Genomic DNA, 25,492 nt, shown 5'->3' with positions numbered 1-25,492 from the left:
TCCAGAGTCCAGTCCCTTAATCACGGTGCCACGCTGCTCATTATCTGAGGGTTGGACATGGATTAAATCAGCAAACAGCAGGCAAACGCATGCAAGACGGGTGTACGAGTGCGATCCTTCTACGTCTCAACAGCTGAGTCATAATGATGGGCCACAAAGAACAATGATGCTTCTCCCAAACATACTTTTTAACTTACATGTCCACCAAAATGGGAGTTGTTATATAAATTATGATACATCCATGTGCTGGAATATAATGCAGCTTTGAAAGCGTATTTGCCAAGATTTCCAATGCCCTATAGAAATACGTAGGACACAAGAAGGGGAGAAATTCAGCTACACACTCAGCCAAGGACTAGGAGCACCACTGTGGGCAGTTTTCCAAATGTTAGCATGTTGGTGAGGATGTGGGAAGTGAAGTGATTTCACAAACGGCTGGTGTGAATATAAATTGATATAGCTACTTTGTAGGACAATCTGGCAGTAGATACTTAAATTTTAAAACGCACATGCTCTGTGACCCCCAAGTTCTGCTTCTCGGAATCCACCCTAGAGAAATACTTGCACATGTGCATAAAGAGACACGTAGGATGATTAGCACTGCAGTGTAGTTTCTAATAAAAAAAAACCTAAAAGAACCCAAATTTCTATCAGTCTGAAGGTTGGATAAATAAATCATGGTATATTCCTATTGAAGAATGCAATGAGTAAGTTACAAAGAATGTAGGTTTTCATATGTGTATGTTTATAAATGTATACCTACAGACACACATATCTATATATTCATACATATGTATGTACACACATATAGCTATATATATGCACATATATATTTGAAATATATCTATAGATAGAGAATTGATGGATGGATGGATAGATAGATCTCAAGTGTAAGTTTTCATGGGCTATTGTTAAGTAAAAAAATGAAGTTTCAGGAAACAATATACGAAGTTCCTTAAAAAAAGGAGAGTAGAAGAGAGGAAGAGGGGAGAGAAGTGCAGAATCAAACAAAATAATCCCATACGCACATACACAACACTCCTGATTTTCAGTGCACATTTTCAGCAATGAGTACGTATTGCTCTTAGTATTTAAACAAACAAACAACAGCAACGAAAACACAACTCTGATCCCAAGCGGAGAGAGACAAAGCAAAGCGCCGCCTCTTACTGGTGCAGGGTGTGCAGCGGGGCCTCCGGCTTCTCCGTCTGCCCGTAGCAGCTGGCCTTGGCCTCCGGGATGTAGGAAAAACTGTCCAACATGGAAGACGCGGCAGTGGTCAGGATGCCCAGGCCGTCCCTTACTCTCGCCTGCAGGCTGTAGTCCCAGTCATCATAGGAGACTGAAATGAGTCCTGATGGAAACTCTTTGGGGATGAGTTCTGTGTTCCCAGAGACCAAGCTGGGGACAATCCAGAAGAAATCATACCCGGTGAGGCCCAGGGAGCGGGCCTCGCTCAGAATGAGGACAGCCTCATCTTTGGAGCAGTAGAGCAAGATGACGGAAGAGTGGATCTTCTTTAGCTGGACTTGCGTCTTGGCATCGTCAAAGGAGGTGTCCAGGGTGATCACGTTCTGCATGTCCCAGCCCACAAAGCTGTTGTCCACTGTGGTCTTAATGAAGCTGATGAAGTCCCTGTAGCCAGGGTAGATGGTGGTCACCAGGGAGAAGACATGCCAGTCGTAATCCTGCATGATCTTCATCATGACCACGGCTTGTTGCTGGATGGACGCTCCAAATTGGAAGAAGGTAGACGTCGGATCCTGCCAACAGGTAAAAAAAAAAGAAAAACAAGATGAGGCAGAAGGCAGTTTATACAGCACCATCTGTCTTTATAGGCTAACAGAAGCTTCTTCCTAGAAGTGAGGGGAATAAATCACATATCTATTCATTCTCAAACATTCTTGAGCACCTACTGTACACCCCACCCTGGAAGAGATACTGAAAATACAAAGAGGAGAGAAGTCCTGGAGTTGGAGCCCATGCCCTGATACACTGAGGAACATCTGTTACTTCTGTCATCTCATCATCTATTCTCCTCATTTTCCTCTAGTTCATCCTATCCACCTCGCCCCTTTGAGTCCATATGTTTCCAACAGAATGAACTCTCTCTGGCCCCCAGGCTTATGGCTGGGAAATGAAGCCATCAGAGACAAAACAACATCAGTAAATAGAGACAGATTCCTGATGACACTTAGACCACCTGGAGCCTGCCATGCCCGTAGCCATTGACTCTGGACCTGTTGGTTTATAAGCCAACAAGTTCCCATGTTCACTTGAGCCAATTGTAGTAGAATTTCTGTCCCTTGAAATCTAGACTCCTGTGTAATAAAGAGGATAATAAATGCTGGGTGGACATCTATCTGCTCAATCAACAAATATTTGGCGAGCATCTAACTGTGCAGCAAACAGCTTGGAGAAATGATACATACGGCAGGCACAGACATTGCCTCTGTCTTCATAGATCTGCTGGGAATTTGAGGAAGAGCAACTTCCATAAACTGGGGACTGAGAAAAGCATGAGAGAATGTTGAAGGAGAATCCAGGTGTGGAAAAGGGTATTAGAGCCCCGAGAATACATATTGACTGTGCCAGGAACTACAGATAAATGCATTACGGTTTGTGAAACAGAGGGGATGAGATGATGTTGAAGAGCTTGGCAAGAACCCCATCACATATGGCCTCAGGGGTTATGTTCAGAGGCTTACACCTTATTCTGAGCATAAGGTGGAGCTGCTGGGTGCTCTTATACTGGAAAGTGGGGTGGTAACTTGCATTGGGTTGAGGGGCTTCTAATAGGTCTAACACCGCCCCAAGTCTATGGTCTAATCACGAGAACAAGTTTCCATTTGGAAAAGGCAGCTGATACATACAGTTGTACAATTTACAAATTACCTTCACACCCCTTAACTCATCAAAGCTGCATGAGGACCCTCAGAGGGTGGTCTATTGTTAGCAGGGGGAAATAGGCCCAAACTGGTCGCAGCCAGTGAGTATCCAAACTCAGGCTCTCATTCCACGTCCAGCACCCTTTGCAACACAAACCACAGCCCTCTTGGGATCACTGAAGATCAGCTTAACCCACGGTGCAAAAATGCCAATGAAGCAAGGTATGTCTCTGTGCTGTAACAAATCGGGATTTGACCAACACTGAGATGTATTTTCTCCCGGGAACTAAGAAAATTCTCAAAGGGTTCTCGTTGTACCACAGCCATGCATGTTTTCATTTTGCATGCTGTGTCTACCACGTGTATTCCCACAAACTTGGAAGTACGAATATGGGAATGGGAACTTCAGTGTGTGTGTGTGTGTGTGTGTGTGTGTGTGTGTGTGTGTGTCTTAAGAGTGAACAACTCCATTCATATCTTTCAGAACAATACTTTGTAGCTGTGTATCTTAATTCTGAACAAGTCTGCATAATTTTTGCTGTGGGCTCTCACTGAACAGGAAGTTTTATCTGAATGGGCCAAAAGCTATAGTTCTTCGAAATACTCCCCTTTTCCAAAATGCAGGGTTAGGGGGATAATTTGAGTGCAGTGTGGCTTGAAGAAAGAGAGGAAGAAAAAAAACAGGAATAAATGCCTTCTGCACCCCTTCCAACATTACAGTTCTATGAATTTTACCTAATTAAGTCATTTAAAATGGGAAACAGGCTTAAAGACTTTGGGTCGTTATCTTTTTCCCTACAGTAGCTTTTGGAGAATTCCAATATTCTTGGATGGATTAATCATTTCAAATCGCCCTCAACAGGACTGTGGACTACTCAAGGGCAGAGATTCTGCTGTCCTCATCTCTCTGTCCCCAGAACCTGGCAGAAGGCTTGGCACATGACACATCAGGTAATGGAGGGTGAGGAAATGCATGAGTGGATGAATGTGCGAATGAAGCCTAAGGAGAATGTCCTTGGTTTAAACATAAAGTGAAAGGGAAGAATTCACTATCTGAGGTTGTGCTTTGTATGGCTCTTGAATGTCATGTCCAAAAACTAAAACCTTTCAACATCGTCACCCTACTACCACGAGGAACCCCTTCTCCATTAAACACCCAAAATACATTTAGGGTGTCCTTTATTTATAATGAGATATAGGATCCCTATAACCCCCAACAGGTATCCATAGAACCTCAATTAAATACCAAAAAAAGGCAACAACCTACAGAACCCACCCACAGCAGAAAGCACAGAAGTGAAGTCAGAAGGCAGTTATAGTCACCAACCTTATGTGCTGTCACGTGCCTCTTGGAATGGGACTGAAAAGTTCCAAACTTAATTACAAAAGAAATGTAATAAAGAGCAAAGATGCCTCTGAGGAAGCCAGTCACCAGTTACAGGATGACCGCAAAAGGCAATGGGACCGGCATCTTCTTGCACTGAGCACACAAGGAGCTAAGAAAGTTCTCAGGAGGACATATGCTAAGGGCACAGCTGGAACCTAATTTTAAAAAAAAAGTCTCTGGCCCTAACCGGTTTGGCTCAGTGGATAGAGCTTCGGCCTGCAGACTGAAGGGTCCCAGGTTCGATTCTGGTCAAGGGCATGTACCTTGGTTGTGGGCACATCCCCAGTAGGGGGTGTGCAGGAGGCAGCTGATCGATGTTTCTCTCTCATCGATGTTTCTAACTCTCTATCCCTCTCGCTTCCTCTCTGTAAAAAATCAATAAAATATATATTTTTTTAAAAAATCTCTGAGACAACCCACATACACAAACTTCCTTGGAATAATTGGTATTGGTGGAGGTGAAGGTCAAACATGTTACATGTAGGAGTTGATGGTATGTGGGATGCTCCAACACCCTTGCTCCATGTACTATGAGCTAGACGTGACCAGTGTACCCATGAGCAGCTTTGTGCACAAGGCAGAATTGTATGCAAATGCAGTTTTATCTGGTTCTCCACATAGAGAGGAGGGCACGGCTGCATTGGGAACTTTATGAAGGAGAAAGATAATTATAAGGACAGCAGTTCATTGGCCAAGAGCTTGGCACAGGCCATCTGGGGAAGAGTATGTGCAAACTCATTGCCTTGTGCCATCCCACCCTCCTGTCCTGCAATACTTTAATCTAAGTTCAATCTCTCCTGTTACTCTCTTGTGATCCTCACTAAGATCTTCTCCCTGGAGGAATAGCAGTGTAACTTCTGGGGTCAGACTACCCAGGTACCAATGCTAATTGTGTGTCCTTGGGAAAAATCACTTAACCTTTCCAAGCCTCAGTTTGCACATCTGTACAATAGGTATGGCAATGGTAATAATTACACCAGCTAACATGAGAGAAGTGCTTACTATATATGACAGTCATGTGTCTAACACTTTTTTTGGTGAGATTATCCTTTAATCCCACCCCCCAACCAACTTCCTAAACTGGTATTGTCCCCATTTTATAAATGAAGAAATAGATTGAGAGTAGAATGACTTTTCCATGGTTACACAGGCAGTGAATCAGGTTTACCTGCCTTCAAGATTCCAAGCTTTTCACCCCTGCACCATGCTGTTGGCAATGATAGCATTTTTTCATTGAATTGTATAGAAACTTCCAGTACAGTACCCACCACATATCAAATGGTCAACAAATGTACTAGTAAGTCACTGTTATTTCCCCATAGGCCAGGAATCTCAGTGTCTCACATCAAGGGTTCATGCTACCCCCTCCACTAAGGAGGTAATTCACACTCTGAACTTGAGAATCTCAATAACTCACCCTATTCATGGCTGCCTGATGCTTTAACCAATCTCCTTCTCTACTCTATAGCCAGTCACTTATGGCCTCCCTAGACCTATCACATTAAATTTAGACTCTCTAGCCTACCCCTGCATACTCACCAGTCAAACCTTGTAGTTGAAATAGCATGGGCTCTGGTCTATCAAACCTCAGTTCAAGTCCTCATGGGGTTGCTGTGAGGATGGGATGAGCTCGTAGAAGTAACGGGCTCTTCTATCTATGAGGACCCCAACAGCTTGGGGTTCCTCTCCATGTGCTCTGCCCTCTAGACCACATAGACACCCCAGAAACTTAAGGGGATCCTTATCCTATTTCAGAAACTGGTATCTCCAGATCCACTGGCATGCAGCTCTTACATTCCCCCTGCATACCAGCCCGCTCTCCCTGAGCCCAGGAAGCTGTGTGAAGAGAAGAAGGAACTGTCTTTCCTCACAGTGATGAATAATGCTTTGGAGAGAAACCATCACTTGTGTCCTTCATGGACCTCATGCGGTTACCTTACACCACTTTCATTTCCTCTGACATCTGCAACAAACTTCAAAACCCATTGTGGTCCAAAGGCATTGTAATCCCCTCAGAGGGATGGACTCAAGAGTTATTTGCAACACATAATTGCACAGCGAGGCACTGAAGAGCCTCACGTTTAGCATTGGATTTTTCTAAGGTGGTTTTATGGACTGGCAGGAGGTGATGGGGGAATCTGGCCACATTCCCGGGGCCTGGCAGCTGATATGCCAAATGGCCCTTTCTTCAGGGCCCTGACCATTCTTCCTGCTCCCTGCATGGATAGCAGAGGCTGTCCCTCCTGCACTTAACCTCCTGCCACCACTCGGCCTGTCCTTTTCGGATTCTGTAGCGCAGCCTCTGACCACCTCTGGCACCAGCCTCCTCGGCAGCGTGAAGCCGGGGGAGAGGAACAGATTTCAGACACCCACTTTGGTTCTGAAGCAAAAGCAGTTTTCCCCATGCTCACTGCTCTGCAGAACACAGAACAAACTGTTTTAAACACAAAGCGAGGGAGGCAGGGAGGTGTGGGATTCTGGGTGTCTGCTCTCAACTCTGTGCTTCAGTCCCACATGAGGTCTCACTCTAATGTCCTAGAATGTTCCAGGGCCTGACTGGGTGCTCAAGGTCAGACTCCATGGGTATCAAAGTCTGATATTTAATAGAGTCTAATTCCAACTTTCATTTCACTTACTCATTCCACAAAGGCTATAAAGGGCACCCATACCCATTATCTCTTTTTTCTTTTAATATATTTTATTGATTTTTTACAGAGAGGAAGGGAGAAGGATAGTCAGAAACATCAATGAGAGAGAAGCATCGATCAGCCACCTCCTGCACAACCCCCCTGGGGATGTGCCCGCAACCATGGTACATTGCCCTTGACTGGAATCAAACCCAGGACCCTTCAGTCTGCAGGCCGACACTCTATCCACTGAGCCAAACCAGCCAGGGCCCATTATCTCTTTCTGATTCTAAGTCCCCAAGAGATGAGGTATTGCAAGTGGTTATAGCAATCATGGATGGCTTTTATCATGAGGACACAGGAGGAGAGGTGAAGTGATTTTCCTAAATCTACGTAGCTCCAAGCTGACAACATCTGTTATTGCAAAATGCCATCCAATGTTTCCTTACACCCAACAGTAGCTCTCATTCCTGGCTGCACAGAGAATCACTTGGAAAGTTATTTAAAAGCACCAACACTTGCGCCCCACACCAGTCCAATTGAAATGAATTTCTGTGACCTGAGTATATGAACTCCAACACTGATTTATTTGTTTTTCTCTGTCTCATCTCAATGGCAGGATGTTATTCAAGTCAGTGTCTTCAAAGCCTGGCACAATGTCTGACACACAGTAAGGGCCCAGTAAATATTGGGTGAGGAAATAAATGAGCAGAAGCCTCCTTCCCAGGAAGCATAAGAGAAACAGGGTCAACCCTGTCCCCATTTCTATAACTTATTTTCCTTCTGCCTGCCAGGGTGGGTACCAACAAAAAGGATAATGATGCAGGTGACCCAGCAAAGATCAAGAGAAACTCCTGGGGAATTTTCTTTCTCCTGTCAGAGGATTGCCTTGGTGAGCCATGATTTACTGCCTGCCACTCTTATTGTGTATCAACTGAGCTTTTAAACATTTTCATTTCAGTTTCCATGGATGAGATAAAAGGTAAAGGTATCAAACTTGATAAGCTTGAGGATTCAGATGAATAGCATTCTCACATACATATAAGCTACATCTGTCCTACGGGAGGATTTCTATCCCATTATCACTCATCCTCCTCATCCTCCTCCTCCACCACCATCATCATAATCATCCCCCCCCATCATCATCATCATCATCACCGCCGCCATCATCGTCATCCCCCACCATCATTATCATCAGTCACCACATCCATCCATCTTCATCATCATTATCCACCACCACTATCATTATAATCATTCCCCACCACCATCATCATCATCATCATCACTCACCATCATCATCCTTCTCCTACTCATCATCATCATCACCATCATCATGGTTACAATCACAACTAATAGTAATTGGACATATCCAATATGTAGTGAGAATGTAGCTTGCCCAAACTCACATAGCTTGGACTTGGCAGGGCCAGGATTCAAAACCAGGATTCGTGGAAAGGGGAAACCAAGGAAAGGAGAAGGAAAAAGAGCAGCAAAAAAAAGAAATAGTGTTTGTCAGTGCAGAGAGAAACTTCCTCCTCTGCAACTGAGAGCAGAAGCAAGAGTTTATTCTCTTTCCCCATGTTGAATGAGGAACACATGCTCCATGTTGAAGTCTGATCCAGTTAAAGTGTGACCGGTTTCTTGACCACACTCTAATTCTGCAAAGTTATTTTGGCCTTGGCTTTGTAATCTGAGGTTTACCACATTCCCTAAAGAAATAAATGCAGCCCAGCCGGTGTGGCTCAGAGGCTGAGCACTGACCCAGGAACCAAGAGGTCATCGATTGGATTCCTGGTTGTAGGCTCAATCCCCAGTGGAGGGCATGGAGGAGGCTATCGATCAATGATGTTGCTCTCTCACTCATCAGTGTTTCTCTCCCTCTCCCTTCCTCTCTCTAAAAATCAATAAAAACATTTTAAAATATATATATAAAAAAACGGTTCCATTCTTAGAGGATGGAAAAGTGGAAAAGTGATTTCAGGTATGCGGAACAGGAAACAAGTGTGTGTGTGTGTGTGTGTGTGTGTGTGTGTGTGTGTTGAATAACCACCACTCAATAAAAGAAAAAGAAAACCTCCAGAAATGAGAATAAATGTCAAAGATCTCCAATCAATTGGCAATCAGTTTATGTAGGAGACTGAGGCTGAGGGGAGAAATCATCCTCAGGTGCCATTTCCCAAAAGCACATCAGCTCCATCATCCACAAACACAATATTTCATCCCAAGCAATCTCCGCTAATTGGACCATTTCATGACTCATATGTTAGCCTTCATTTTTTTTCCTATCAGGAAAGAGGAAGGGGTCTCTTCCCACATTTACTACTGCAGTTAAGCACCACTCACGCTCAGATTACTTCTTCATCACCCCCCAGGTTTATTTCTTTTTCCTTTCTCTATTATACCTGCTTATGTTCAGACTGTCAGCATTTCTCTCTCAGACTATGGAGTCCCTACCCCAGTCTCACCCACATGCCACCCTGCTAACAGAGCTCTTTTTAATGTTCAAATTGGAGCACTGTGTCCCCCTGCTTAGGTTTTCTCAGCAGTTCCTACAACCTTCAGGATAAAGTAGAAACACACACCAACCCCATGACTGTTCAAGTGTTTGGGGCTCAGCATCTATCTCAGAGATAGATGCTGAGAGAGGCCAGGTACTCTATAAACACGTAGCAAATTGAATTACTGAGAGAGCTAATGAAGCCAAGTAATGAGTGCTTGGAAGGAAAACCAAAGGAAGCCTTCATATTTTCCCCTGTCCATCATTTCCCCAAAACACATCAGCTCCATCACCCACAAACACAGAATTCCACTTCAATCAATCTGCACTCATTGGACCTTTTTATGATTTATGTTCTATTCTCCAGTTTGCTTCTCTTGGGAATAAATCCGCCAGCATTCTTCCAGAATAGCCTAACCCTCTTGGCTCTGCTTTCTCCTCCTCCCTCTTCAAATGAGAAGTTTAATCTTAAATTCCTGGTGACTGTTGGGTTCCCAGCGAGGGTAGCTATCCAAGGTGGCTGGCGTGATCTGATTCAGAAACCAGGAGAGCAACACCAGTCTTCACTCGGAGTCTGTTCACTTGTCTCTTGGAACAGAGTGGAGGGGATGGGTATTAAGTAAGGTAATTTCTAAGAAGAGCTCTACAATTTGGGGATCAAGGAAGGGAATCTTTATCCACCTCCGAGCCTGGGCTTCCAACACAGCACCTACTGGCCACATATGACTATTTAAATATAAATTTAAATATTTGGTTTCTCAATCACACTAGCCACATTTCAAGAGTTCAATAGTCTTTACACTTTAAAGCCGATGCTCTCTTACCCCTGCCAGCCTCATCCCTAAAGATGCCAATTCAGTTGGTCTGGGACAGGGTCCAGGACTTTTTTTATTCCCTCAGTGAGTGTAATGTGAAGCCAGGGTTGAAAACACTAATCTAAGCCTTCAGTATCCAGCCCTGTAGCTGTGCATCAGCTCACTTGGGGAATTTTTTATGCTTACAGATTTCTCAGCTCCACGCCATCCCCCACTGCATCGGAATCTCCGTTAAGGAGCCCTAGAATATGTACTAATATTTTCCCCAGAATATGCTGATGGACAGCAAGACGTGGTACAGCTAGTCCAGCTTCCCTATTTTCTAGGTGAGGAAACTGAGGCCCCAGAATCTTGGACGACTTATTTAAAATCAGTGGTACCATGTGAACAGACACAGGGCCTCTCACCTCCTAACTTGGTGCTCTCTTTGCTGTGTCATGAAGCCATCAGGTACGAAATGTTTTCTATAAGGAACAGGGGCTTTGTAGGAGGGACATGGGCTTTGCTGACAGCCCGCCTGAGATCTGCTTTTAGCACAAGTGAGCTATTTAACTTACGCCTCTGTTTTCCCATCTGAAAAATTGGAATAATAGTAACAGTCACAGCCTTAACAGGTCGCTGCGTATATTTTCAGAGGTAATGCACATAAAGCACTTGGCACATAGAAGGTGCTTGTTCAGGTTGAGTTGATGTTAATAGGGGTGATGATGGTAGCCTTGACCATCAAGCCCCAAGTACCACATCCATCATGGACTTCTTAGTGCCCCACTTCCTACTTATTCCTACCCTTCTGAATCTCCAGCACCTTTGTCTTTACCTTCCATCCCGCAGTCCTGACTTGTGTGTGGTTGCCTAGTTGCTGAGAGGCATGAATCTTGCCTGCCCCTCACACTAGAATTCTACAGGGCAGGGCACCAGGCTCTTCTGAGTCCTCCTCAAAACCTTGCATGGCACCAGGCCACTGCCTTAGGAATGAAAGTAGGAGAGGTATTCTGAGTCTGCAAGGCTGCCAGTGGGCAGAAAGGGAGACTAGTGCTTTATGTATTTGAATGAACCTACCAGATGTGCTGCTCTAGAAAGAAACATTCATATACTGATTGCCTTTCATATATATATATATGTATTTCAGAGAGGAAGGGAAGAGGAGAGATAGAAACATCAATGATAGAAACATCAACACGTTGGGGATCAAGCCTACAACCTGGGCATGTGCCCTGACTAGGAATTGAACCGCAACCTCTTGGTCAACCACTGAGCCACCTGGCCAGGCTACTGATTGCCTTTCATTCATTCAATGAATTTAACAAACTCTGGTTATGTGCCAGGCATTGTTCAGGGGAAGTGAATCTAGAGAAGAAGGCTACCAAAGCAAAGGTCCCTGCTTTTATGAAGGTTTCATTCTTAGGGGATTAGATAGACAAGGAAGAAGGAGATCAATACATAGACTAGTTTCTAGTAAAGCAGATGAGCAATGGTTCAGGAGTGGCGTGGAAAGCCCGGGACCTCTGCTTTAGATCACCCGGTCGGCCACATTGGCACTCATCAAAGGGATGCCAAGGAAAAGCCAGCCAGGAAAAGCTGAGGGTGGGGGTGCTGGTAAGGAGAGCCATCCAAGCAGAAAGAACAGCGTGTGCAAAGGTAGGAAAGGGTTTAGCAGGTTCAGGGAACAGAAGGAAGGTCAAACAGCTGTCATTTAAAGGAAAGTGGTGGGAGATGAGTTAGGATAGTAAATAGAGGCTATATCACACAGCAACTGTCCAGTATATCTGGAAGGGCGTCTGGATTTAATTCCTAGGTCAATTTCATTCCAAACAACACCTCTATTAAATGCACCATTAGTGTCTCCCAGCAGGGGAGCTGGGAGGGGACCTGGAGCTTAGAGCATGTTGGGGTTTCATGTGAGCCAGCCCTGTTCTTCCCTTTGGAATTCTGATCTGTGCCCAGGGGCAGCCTACATTGAAGTTACTGTAAAGCATGTAACTGTCAGCTGTACCAGTTAGTCGATTGGTACCCTAACCTCTAATGGAAAGGCTGGAACTCCCATGTCTACCTGGGAATTCCAGACTTTTTCTCAGTTCATCATGCAGAGCTAAGCTCTCCCTCCAGCGAGTCATACAATGCTGGAGGAGAGAATGCACAAGTTTTCAGAGGTAATGCACATAAAGCACTTGGCACATAGGAGGTGCTTGCTCAGGCTGAGTTGATGTTAACAGGGGTGATGTATGGAGAGATGTATTTCTCGACTACACCAAGAACAGCCCAACATCTTCTGCATCCATCAGAACCGCCGATGATTGATGCTCTTGGCCCCAACCCGGCTTTCTGGATCATTAGCAGGGCTGGCCAAGAAGGGACACCTGCTGAGACTGAGGCTCTTATTTCTATGCAAGGACATAGCAAAGGTGGAAGCTGGCTTCACCCAAGTGCTCTGTCAAACTGCAGGTGAGCATCGAACTCAAAGCTTCCAAACAGGGTCGTTAGTAATTACAGATCACCGAGGCTACACAGGAGCATCATTTGTTGTTGTTGTTGTTGCTGCTGTAGTTATGTTTTATTCTGTGTGTGTGTTTGTTTTTTGTCAGTTCCAACTGTAGCTAAGCCATTGGCCTTGCTCTGTGCACCTGAAGCCATTTTTTTTCAGATCCCTTTTCTTAAAGAAGCATGAACCTCCCTGAGCCATATTATAGGCATTTGTTATTCTGACCACCGACCATCCTTTCTTGCTTTACTGATAATAGTGAATTTCCACTGGGAGCCATCCTTCCCCCTCTCTCAGTCAAGCCAATTGGCTCATCCAATCCCCACAATGTCAGCAATTAGTTCAAGGGTAGGAGCATGTCCTAATCTGGCCCATTCAGGCTGACTCCCAGGATTTGTGGAGAAGGCAACTAGGAAAAGACAGTTTCTCTTATTGTTAGACTTGAGTTTCTGGCAGCCATCCTGCACCACTATATTCTATCCTGAGAAGGAAACCATCAAAGCCAAAGGCAAAGCTGAAAGATGGAGAGTCACCACGTTCTAACATCCTTGTTGAGCACCTTGTTCAAGCCACACCTGCAGCCGAGTACCAATGCTGTCATTGCATGTCCCAATTAACTATCTCTTTCCAGCGGTTCTCAACCTGTGGGTCGCGACCCCTGAAAATACATCCTGCATATCAGATATTTACATTACGATTCATAACAGTAGCAAAATTACAGTTATGAAGTAGCAATGAAAATAATTTTATGGTTGGGGATCACCACAACATGAGGAACTGTATTAAAGGGTCGCGGCATTAGGAAGGTTGAGAACCACTGGAGCCAATTCGAATTAGCTTTTCTGTCACTGGCAACCAAAGATTCCTGGTGCCACTGAGGCTAGGGGAAAAAAAAAGAGAATAATGTGATTCATTCCTCACTCACCTTCCAAACTTAGATCAAGAGAATTCAAACTACACAGTGGTGTGTTTCCCTTCACCATCCTTCCCTTTTCTTACCCATGCTTTTCCCCTTGGAACAGCTGCCTCTCTCCACATATCTCCCTCTTCCTGCATGAGCTCTTTATCCTTTTTTTATTGTTGATTTTTCTTCAATATGCCGCTGTGATTGGTTTCTTCTCACAGTCTGACAGCCACCACCACCGCGACCCAGATGAAAGACATGACAGTTGCCACCAGTAATAATCATTTGTCATTAAACTGTTGCAGGGAGGAGAAAAAGCAAACCGGCCGTGTTCGTTACATCTCCATCTCTGGCTGTCACACTCGGAGGGGCTGCTGTGGAACTGCAGGAGACAGCTTTATTTTTGGAAAAAGGAGAGTCTCTGGCGTTCCCATAACACCTGCTGGGGGCAGGCCCTGGTGGTAAACATCAGAGTACAAAGGTCCTCTTCCAAACGCCCCATTTCTCCAGGAAATGTCTACAAGCAGCTCTGAGAGCTGAGCCTGTGGAGAAAACTGCTTCTCCCTTTGGGAGTCTGTATGTTCATGTTCTTAAAGGCCCAGAGGTTGGTGCCAAATAGACAGAGCGTTCAAGCCTTGGCTCTTACTCTTACTAATGTCAGGACCTTGGGCAAAATCCTTAAGATCTTCGAGACACCACTTTCTCATTTTAAATGGAGAGAATATTCATCCCTACTCTCAGGAGGTTGGTGGGACTGAGATAATGTATAGATTGCTCTCAGCACATACCAAGAGCTCAACTCATGGGAGCTGGGATTAGGCTGTTGTCACCATGAAAGAACTACAATGACAACAGTGAAACCCAAAAAGGACAGCCCACCAGCACAGCCTCAATGCAAACAGAAGAGGTGCCCTGTGGCATGTCCCAGTAACAACCTGACACCAGGCTCCAGAGCAGCTTGTACTGTGTGCCGGGCACGAGCTGAGGAGCGACAGGTAGACAGCTCGGCCCAGTGTTAAAACTCAACCCCTTCGTATAGTTTCAGTTCTGCAAGATGAAAAGAGTTCTGGCTATGGATTCTGGTCTTGGTTGCACAGCAATATGCAATACTTACTATCACTGAACTGTACACCCAAACAGTCAAGATGGTCATGTTTATGCTACATATATTTTCCCATAATAAAAAATGTTTTAAGGGAGGAAAAAAAACCACAACTCAACCCCTTCAGTGCTGAGCAAACCAGAACCGCTCCTCAGCCAAGCAAAGAGTTTCAAGTGCATTTAGTCCTCACACTGTCCTTCCCATGAAGCATTTCTGTTCCCATGTTGCAGTTGAGGAAGTTGGGGCTTATGGGGACCTGCTTCATTGCTTTAATAAACATAGGGAGCACTGGGGCCTTGTCCACTGCAGGTGCCACCCAGGGGGGTGCAGGCTGGAGCACTGCCCACAAGCTCCCAGGTGGCACATATGTGCTGGTCCAGGGACCGAGCTTGAGGAGCAACATTGGAGAGGCTCAGTGGCATGGCCATGGTCCCGGGCAGCATTGGGCAAAGCAGAGGTTCAGACCCGATCTGGGGTCTGACCCCATAGCAGCCTTCCACCATGACGCCAGGGGGGCTCTTTCTTCCAGGGAGGAGTGGGGAGTGACACAGTGTCTGTGGTCCGCAACCCTCACCTGTGAGTGGGCTCTTTCTTCCAGGGAGGAGTGGGGAGTGACACAGACAGTGTCTGTGGTCCGCAATCCTCACCTGTGAGCTTCCATCGGGCCTCCCCTCTGGGGCTGCGAGGGCCGCATGTCACAGCCTGTTGGCACTGTCTTATCCAACAAAGTGTTTGGGAGAGGCTGTGAGTCAGAAGGCACTGCACTGCATGGAAGGAAGGAAGAGGGGCTGCTCTGGGGTGAGCCACCCCACTCCTGGGAGAAAGCTGGAGCCCCCCAGGAACCAGCGATTTTGGGGAGGTAGGTGCCCACACCCATCTGCCGGGTGAGAAATGATTCCCCTGGGAGCAAAGCCTCCCTCTCTCCTGTGTGAGGCCCTGCAGTGTTCACACTCGAGGGAGTGGCTGAGTCTTTCCCAGCCTCCATGTTTTCATCTTTGAAATGGCCCCAGGGGGACTGGTTACCGGGAGGGGCGGTGGGCATCAGGGACACCAAGATACACAAATCTCCGCGAACTGCAAAGTGGGGGCCAACGTGCCAGCTCTTTGGGTACAAATGAGCACGGCCGCCTCCTCTCTCCCCTCCTCCCCATCCACCCCCACGGTGCTCCCGGGTACATGCTGTCCAGGCCTCTACTGTGGATCTCATCACCCGGTATTTTAAGTGCCTGTTTAAATATCTGTCTCCATGTGACTAGATTAATGCTAATGCACTTCTGCAGCAACAGCACCCAGTCCAGCTCCTGGTACATGATGGAGTCCAGAACATGTTACCTGGAGGCATAAGTAAGCAGAGGAATGAATGAATAAATGAATGAATGAACGAACAGAACGAACGAACGAACGAACCAAGTGGGTTGTAGGTATGACAGAGTGACGGAATGAATGAATGACTATTCAGTAAGAGTGGCTGGGTGAGGGGCGCATCCATGGTGTTAGGAAGGTGGGGTACAAGTGAGCACTGCGTGGATGGGGGTGTGAGGTGCAGGGAGCTGGGGGGAAAATCTGAGTCTTTGAACCACAGGAATCTTTTGCTACCCAAACATTCATGACCTGAAGGCGGGAAACAAATACAGAATTTAGGGGGGTGAGGCTGGCATTCCTTGCTATCTGAACTCTTGCTACCTGCCCTCCAGAACTCAGGAACCAAACAGTTCCAGAGGAAAAGGCTATCCCTCCCTATCCAAACCCAGGGATGGAACAGATTCCATCAAGAGCCCATGTCCACGCTGCTGTCAGCACTGACTCTGGGCTCTCGTGAGCACGGGACACACTGTTTCCCTTCCCCAAACTCCACCTCACTCCCAAGCCCCCTTTTCTGCCTTCCCCTCCCAATTACATACCCTCAGCATAGCAGCCAGACACAAAAGACCACAGACTGCCTGGCTCCATGTATATGGCACGTCCAGAACAGTCCAATGCACACCTAGAGCAGACCAGTGGTTGCCCGGAGCTGGAGATGACAGGAATGGGGAGTGACTGCTAACGGATATGGGGTTTCTGTTTGGGGTTCGGGAAATAGATAGTGGTTCCATGACATTGCAGATGTACTTAATGCCGCTGAATTGGTTTCTGTTTGGGGTTCGGGAAATAGATAGTGGTTCCCTGACATTGCGGATGTACTTAATGCCGCTGAATTGTACACTTTAATATGGTTACAATGGTAAACCTTAAGTCTACTTTGTCACAATGATAAAGACAGAATAAATAAAGCAAGCAGGGCCTACAGCTGGGACTGGCTGCTTCATCTAGGTCCCTTCAGTCTTATAGCCCCTTTGGTGAGATGGAGGTCCTTAGGGAGCCCTTGGACCTCATGGTCCCTTGAGGAAGAACGCCTGGGGGCCTGTAGGAGCACGCTGCCATCCATATCTTCCTGCTCCTCCCGGGTATCTGAAGTCCCCAAGCAGCCTCATGGTCATCAGTCACCCACTGACCTCACAGAACCTATTGCGTGAGGGGCTGTGACAATGGTCTGCTCTAGACAGGGCTCCCAAGCAGGCGTGGCCTTTCCTGTCCTCTCACAGGCTCAAACGGGATGGTACAAGCTTGGCCAGAGCACAGACCCAGCAGGATCACAGGAGGAGAGCTGGTGCGGTGGAAGGCACACGGATATCAGGATGAGACATATCTGCGTTCACACCTCCGTTCTGCCCCGTGCTAGCCTTGTGGCCTTGAGAAACTGACTCAACGTCATCAAGCCTCCGCTTGAGACAGGAAAAGCAATCGCCACCCACCTCATGGATCAGCTGAGCTCATGTACATAAACCTGTCAGCACCATGCCTGACCCACACCGGCTACTACCTACCAATTATTGCACGCCAGTCCCTTTTCCACATTATCTTGTTTAATCGTTAGCACGACCCCATGGAGTAGGCAGTATTAATGTCAAAGTGAGTTCATTGGAATGCTGCTGGATGTTAAAGCCCTAGCTTGCCACCACTGGGCAATGTGCACCCTGCTCTTCTTCAATCGTAACCTGTTTGCTCCCTTTCCTTGACCCAACGCTGGCTCCTGTTGCCTATATTCTAATGTTGCCTGAAGCTCCCCCTTCCTCAGCACAGCTCAGGTCACTGCCGGCTTCTCCCTCTGGAAATAACGCCTCCACAGCAGAAGTATGAGCCCTAAACTAATGCCAAGAGATTTAGCAAGCTAATCTGCCCCATTTCCCTTGGACATAATATTCTGCTTTCTAATCACTTGCCCATGAAGTTCACAGATCCCGGAGCTTCCTGTCACGCATGTAGACTGGGGCATCTGAAGGGCCTCAGATTTACGCATTTCATGCTCTCATGTGCACCCTGCTCTTCTTCAATCGTAACCTGTTTGCTGGCTCCTGTTGCCTATATTCTAATGTTGCCTAAAGCTCCCCCTTCCTCAGCACAGCACAGGTCATTGCCGGCTTCTCCCTCTGGAAGTAACGCCTCCACAGCAGAAGTATGAGCCCTAAACTAATGCCAAGAGATTTAGCAAGCTAATCTGCCCCATTTCCCTTGGACATAATATTCTGCTTTCTAATCACTTGCCCATGAAGTTCACAGATCCCGGAGCTTCCTGTCACGCATGTAGACTGGGGCATCTGAAGGGCCTCAGATTTACGCATTTCATGCTCTCAGAGACAAATAGACCAATTATGGAATACCACTGGCTCTTCGATCAGGGCCACCGTAAATGCTCATGTGCGCATGTGCAAGCTCCCGCACATCTAAAAGCCAGCATTTGTTTGTTCTCTGCAACAAGTGTTACCTTGAGATCCACTTGAAGCTCAAAAAAGAAGAGGATGAGTTGTGATCAGAGTTCACCAACACAATTGTCCTCTGAGCACAAATTAGGAGCATAAACTAGGGGTTGGAAGGGAGTGATTTTAACAGAAAAATTGACGGTTTGACTGTTTTCCTGAGAAGTAACATAAAAGGGGAAATTGAGCGCTAGCCTCTGAAGAGGGTTTCAAATCACTATTTATTATTTACTTATTTATTTATGAAAAAAACACAGTTGACAACAGTCGGGCTCTGACCTGGGGCCTCCCAGTTGCAGCCACACTCAGTGCTGGCTTCCTGCAGGGCCCAAGTCAGCTGACTCCTCCTGGAGCTCAGGAGGTTTGTCTTCTCCAGCCTCGGACACAGAGGAACTTCAGGGCCTCAGAGGCAAGGGGAGCCCTGACAGGTCACCCGCTGCCCTCCAGCCCCAATAGTCCCCCGCACCCTCAGAGAGTTCACATTTGTTTCAGCCCTTGCAGAAGCCGTGGGAAACTGGTAGATGGCTCCCTTTCTTCCCTTTTTAGAAAGAGAGACCTGAGGCCAGAGGGTAGGAGAGGAGGTGGGCCCAAGGGGAGGTCTTGCCTTCTGGCTCATTGTGTAGAGTGCCACTGAATCTTGTTCCAAAGCACTTAACACCTTTATGTTCCAAACAATTTATATGATTTATTTATTATGTTTATTGTTTCCTGTCTGACGACTGTCCCTGATAGAATATAAGGAATATTTTTCTTGTTCATTGATGCATTTCCAAGAATTTGTAACAGAGTGTGCTGTATAATGGAGCGTAATACATATATTTGTGAAATTGAATTGAAGATATTCAAATTGTTGTTGGAAGGAAGGGAGAAAGTCAGGCAAGGAGAAAGTAGGGAAAGGGGGAGAAAGGAAGACAGAGAGAGAGGGAGGAAGGAAGAAATAAAAGAAGGAAGAGAGAAAGGGAGGGGGTGGGAGGATGGAGAGACAGAAAATGAGTGGGGGGGAGAAATAAGGAGCTAAGGTTTTCTACAGTTGATGAAAAGAATCCACTGAGGAATTTTAAGCAGAGATGTGACATAATCAGATGTTTTCTTCTGAAGGGACCACTCTGGCTGGAGCATGAACAGCTGGCGGAGGGGAAGACTAGAGGCAGGAGGAGCAAGTCAAGAGGCCATGGAAGCAATCCCAGAAAAAGGGGAACCACCTGAACTTGAATAGTGTCAATGGAGACAAAGAAGAAATATTCCAAAGATGCTTAGGAAGTCGATTCAATTGGCTCTGGCAACCAACTGATGGGACGGGATGGGATGGGATGGGATGGGATGGGATGGGATGGGATGGGATGGGGATTTGGGAGTTTGGAGGGGGAGGGACTTGAGGAGAATGATTAAAGGAATGTGATGTCACCAAGGTGGAGAACAGGTGAGAACACTTGTACCCCTGGCACCTAGCATGGTATCTGACATACAGAGGTGGCTCAGTAAATGTTTGTTAAATGAAGGAAGGATCAAGGCGGACAAGCAGGTACTGGCAGGAGAAGGGAATAAAGGTTTGGACGAGCTGCTTGTGAGACGCCCGGGTAGACGAGCCCAGCAGGCAGCAGGAGATGCAGGTCTGAGAAGAGAAAAGAGGATAGAGCTGCAGTGTGAGAGACAGGAGCTATGCTCCTGCAGGGGATTGTGGACAGCGGTAGATGACATCTAACCCATGCAGAATGAGACGAGCCTTGAGAACTTTAGGAAAACATTAGAATGTATGGGCTAGCAGAAGGAAGGGTCCATGAAAAGGGGACAGAGAAGCCAAGCAGAGAGACCCAAGGAGAAAGCAGGGGAGCATGAAGGCTCAGAAGCCAAAGGGAGCAGAGAGCTGAAGGTGGAGGGAAAGGCGGGAGGTGTCCGAAGTGTCCGGGAGGACAATGACCAGAAGGGATTGCTGCACAGGCAGTGAGAGGGTCGCTGGGGCTTTTGCAGGAGTGGAGGCACAAAGGCCAGACCTCAGCGACCCAGAGGGCAAAGGAGACACAAGAAGTGAAGCGGACAGTGGAAGAAGACCCAACACTCTCCAGCTAATCTCTGCTTCCTCTCCAACGCCAAGGTGTTTTGAGGCAGAGAGAAGAATCCCTCTGCTACTGGGATCAAACTGGGGGCAGCTGGCTCCTCCCCTGCCTTCTTTTCCCATCCACCGGGTCCTTGACATCTTTCCTCCTGTGCTGGACAAAGAAATGTGTGCAAGAAAACACAGGACGGGCTCAAACAAGTCCCTCCATGCTGAAGGACAATGAAGGGAATGATCTTATTGTTTTATTCCAAATGCAGGCTTGCAATATACCTTCAGTGTTGAAGAATGGGGTTCCTTAGTTCTTCACTTTGGGCATCCCTTTCTCTTTGCAAAGGAAATATAAAACCTAATCGTGTTCTGCTCCCCAGAACATAAATGAAGTAAAGGCCAAACGCGGTCAGCCGACTGAGACAGCCTGAGCCTCACAGACAGCCTCTGGAGTAGAGACGGCCGCTCTTTGCAGCTCACACAGCCTGCGTTATCTTCCTGTTGCCGGCTCAGTGAGGGTTGCCAACACCCTCTCATTGGAACAGGACAAAGAGAACCGGACACGTAGGGGCCACTGAGCGCTCGGCTCATTAACAGCCCACTCAGATGCCTCTTTTACTAAAGCTCATGTGAGATGGCGACTGGACAATTCTGGCATAAAAACCCAACTCTCTTCAAGTGTTTCATCCCTTGCCAACCAAATTTCAGGCCACAAATTAGAAAAACAGAAGCACTGCAGGTACCAAAAAAAGCTGGGGATTTAATGAGCCTTTTGCCTCTAAATGACTCTCTCTCTCCACACTCAGATGAAATGCCTCAATGAAGCGGGCCAGGCTGTGGCACGAGCCCCAAGACTCATTATCCGTCAAAGTCCTCCTTTCTCTGGGTCATAGCATGTTCATCATGTCAACCAGTGTCACGTTTATAGCCAGTGGTGGGAGATTTGCTCCGTGGTGGTTCTTATGCGAATAGTGGCTGTAACCATGGGGTTGCCCTCTCCTGGGATCATGATGCACTTATTCTGCAGGCTGTCTGGTTGGGATTGGGAATGAGTTTGGGGTCATCCCTGGAGGCATTCTGTAAATTCTCGCAACCAGTGCCTGAGTCAAGAGGCGGTTTCACTGTCTTGACACCTGAATTTCTCTCCACTCTGGCGCTGACCACTCAGTGTCAAATGGCTCTCAGGACAAATATCACAAACCGCAGTGTGGCCTGTAGATGCCAGCAGGGCCCTGTTACCTGCGTAAGCTCATCTCAGACCACATGCTGCCTTGCTTTCTCCCCGTCCGCTGCCGTGACCTCTCAGCCCTCTGTGCCCCCCGCAGTGCCTTTGCCTGTGCTGTTCCATCTCCCTCTTTCTCAGTCTCTTACTCATCCTTTATTTCACTGCTTGAACATCAGTTTTTAAGGGTGGCTTTCTCTGACTTCCTTGATTAGGTAAATGTCCTCTCTCCTATGTTCTTCCTTGGATTTTCATAGCACTTAATGTGGTTGTTAATTCACATTAAGTAAGTCCCCCCAATCCACAGGAAATATGTTCCAAGACCTCAGTAGGCGCCTGAAACCACAGACAGAACCAAACTCTATGTATACTATGTTTTTTTCCCCTAAACATACACGTCTATGATAAAGTTTAATTTATAAATTAGGCACAGTAATAAATTAACACAAACAATTACAACAATATACTATAATAAAAGTTATGTGACTGTGGTCTCTCTCCCCCTCTCTCTCTCAAAATCTTACTGTACTGTACTCACCCTTCTTCTTGTGATGATGTGAGATGGTACAGTGCCTAGGTGAGGAGATCAAGTACACAGAATGGGGTGCAACTTAACACTTATGGATTGGTTTTTTCTGAAGTTTTCCACTTCACATTTTCACACCATGGTTGACCATGGGTAACTTAAACCAAAGAAAGTGAAACTGCGGATGGGGGACTACCGTATAGCTCAGCGGTTCTCAACCTGTGGGTCGCGATCCCTTTGGCTGTCGAACGACCCTTTCACAGGGGTCGCCTAAGACCATCCTGCATATCAGATATTTACATTATGATTCATAACAGTAGCAACATTACAGTTATGAAGTAGCAACGAAAATAATTTTATGATTGGGTCACAACATGAGGAACTGTATTTAAAGAGCCAGAAGGTTGAAAAGCACTGGTTTAGCTTTTTTGAATGCGCACGGAGGCCTCCCCCCCACCACCAGAACTATGTGTGGTGTTTGGTTTGGTTCTCCTTTGTCTTACTAATCACTATATCCCCAGCACACAGAGGGGCCTGACTTGGGTTTTGGTTTGGTTTACCGGCTCGTGGTGAATGAGGTTAGGAGTCTTGCCCAAGTGTGTCAGTGTGCACGAGGGCCTCCAGACACACAGCATCAAGGAGGACATTTAACTGGGAGTCTCTCTCCGCCTCCAACTTCAGCAGGCCAGGAAGCACAGTAGGTTACATGACCTCTGGTCAGGAATGCCCAGCAGCCTGTGTATCATGCTGACAAGTCCCAGCCAGGCATCGGGGGCCGGTCCCTGCCATTATTTCCATGTCATGCCTTAACGTTGCTGGAAAGGTTTTCTTGTTCAAGCTGGTGATCAAGATGCAAAATGATTTTGCCGGAATGAGCACTCCTGGCTACTACCTGGTGAACACCGAGGACTGTGCCAGGCAAGTTCAGTGCAACAGGCAGACTTTGTTCAAATGCAGCTCACACCGAGGGGAGGAGCTTAAACAAAATCCATCATCCTGTGGGCTCCATTGTCTGTCTTTTTGTTATTGTTATTGTTGTTGTTTGCTCATTTTAATTCCTAAAGTTTTAAAACTTCTGCTTTTACCAATAAGCAACATCATACCCATATTTTAAGCAACGATGAATAAAATCTCAGATTCTCAAGGGTTCTGCGTGAGTCTGGTGTATGAGGTATGTGTCTTGGCAAAGACATTTCATTTCACTGATCCACGGAACCTTGGTTTCTTCGTGGAATGACAAGTAGAACCAGCTTCTTCACCAACTTCCCAGAACTCTACAAAGGACCAGATGTCAAGTGTCACTTAACTGAGTTTCCCTTTAGTTAATTCATTCCTTCATCCTGTTATTCATCTTTGTGCTGAAGGCTGGGGATTCAGTGATGAACCAAACCAGCCCTGGAACCAGCACCCACAGAGCTTATGGTCTAGATGGGAAGACAAGCATTCATCAAACAACCACGCACATGTAAAATTACCATTGACATTTGCATTTTAAAGGAAAAGTATATGGTGCTTTAAGGGCACAAAATGAAGGAAGTTGAACAACCTAGGTGCTCAGAGATTCTCCCAGGAAGGGATGCTGGGACAGGAGTGAATGCCTCTCGGGAAGATGAGCTTCACATGCAAAGGCAAGAGGGGGGGTCCGAAAGGAAGCCTTTGGGGCAAGGGGGGAGAGAGACCTGTTTTCTGTGCATAAAACATATTTTTCTTCTTTTATACATACAGAACAAGTTATTATCTATCTCTCACCCCTCAGTTGCTCAGGGATCTTTTCACAGTTTCTGTCTAGTCTCTTTCAATAATTCCCTGGCTGCTAATCAGAGAAAAGGTGCTAATTACCTTATTAGCACTGTTTTGTTTCTCTGTGACCACGAAATGCTCTTAACTTCCTCCCACATGGGAATAGCATTGGCCTGTCACTCTGACCCTGTGTGCTCCTACCTCGAGCCTGTTCTCAGCTACGAAGGAAGAAGACAGACTACCCGGCATCAGATCCTCCTTACTCGTGGGGAAGGTGAGTTAAGGAACCTGTGGATCCAGGATGGAACTGCAAGCCCAGGGCTGCGTTTGCTGCATGACAGTCGCCACTTGCCCCATGGGCCACCTAAGGAACATGGTACTTCACTTCCTCAGCATTAGGGTGCAGATACTGTGGTTTCCTTTAAGGAGCCTTCTTTTTCATGCCTCCTCTTATGAAACCCCAATTCCCCTTGAAAGACATTATCAGGAACAAAATTTCAATCCACAGTTGTGCTCTGCTTATATTGAGCAGCCAGGGTGGCAGAAATGAAATAAATATAAACCCCGAGAGGTAGTTTCCCAGAGAAAAGGAGATTACTAAGATTATGCAATCACATCATGCCTGGAGAGGGGCCAGAATCCCCAACCAAGGAAGGTGGGCAAGGAATGGGGCAATCTCAACTCCTCCTTAATTGAGCGATTTCTCAACCAAAACGATGACCAATGACAACTCTGAAGGGCTAGGTGGCTCAGAGAGGCATTCCCTGGAGCTCTTTGAACCTCACCTGAGGACTGTTCTATAGACATGGGCGGGAGAACATCACCTGAACCTCTTCCAAAGGCTTCCAGAAACCACACTCTTAGGGCTCTAGAGTGTCACATGGGTCACCCTCGTGAGCAACACTTGCCAATGAAGGTCCCCCTCAAAGGATAGGTTGGCTCATTTGTCGTATTTGTGGTGTGTGCTTCTCTAGGTTACCCTGGGAAGAAGGGATAGTGACTAAGCCTGTTAGGATCCTAGCTCTGCTCTCTCTAAGGTGTGGGACTTTGAGCAAACTGCTTACCGTCTCTGTGCCCTGGTTTCCTCCTCCATGAGTGGGGATAACAACTAGACCTGCTGCCTCAGACTATGAGGATTAAAGGTTGCAACTACGTAAAAGCACTTGGCACACAAAGAACTCCCAACAGAGTTAGTTACTGTAATTGCCATCATATGTCATCTAGTCCACCCTGAACTGCTATCACATGCAGCCTCCTTGAATGCTGACTTGCCACAGAGCCATGGCTCCCCATGTTGGGCAATGTTGGGCCTCCAAACCCATCTCTGTTGGCAAACCACACTGTTAGCTGCCAAAGTTATTATTGATTATCCCTCACACCTATGAATGATGCCACACACACATGCATATATATACACAACACACACACACACACACACACACACACACACACACACACAAGTTCAGT

General features: G+C 46.6%; 1 protein-coding gene across 1 annotated transcript in view; it reads right to left on the bottom strand.

The window, feature by feature from the left end:
* GRIN2A (glutamate receptor, ionotropic, N-methyl D-aspartate 2A) overlaps positions 1 to 25,492 on the bottom strand; it is a 379,799-nt gene that overhangs the window by 159,051 nt on the left and 195,256 nt on the right. Inside the window, exon 3 of the mRNA XM_005871756.2 lies at positions 1,171 to 1,763. Within this exon, the coding sequence (XP_005871818.1) occupies positions 1,171 to 1,763 (593 nt within the window). The remainder of the gene's footprint in view (positions 1 to 1,170; positions 1,764 to 25,492) is intronic.

This window comes from Myotis brandtii, unplaced genomic scaffold, assembly GCF_000412655.1.
Source record: "Myotis brandtii unplaced genomic scaffold, ASM41265v1 scaffold355, whole genome shotgun sequence".
In the NCBI taxonomy this organism is placed as follows: Eukaryota; Metazoa; Chordata; class Mammalia; order Chiroptera; family Vespertilionidae; genus Myotis; species Myotis brandtii.
This window is presented reverse-complemented; position numbering and strand designations above follow the sequence as displayed.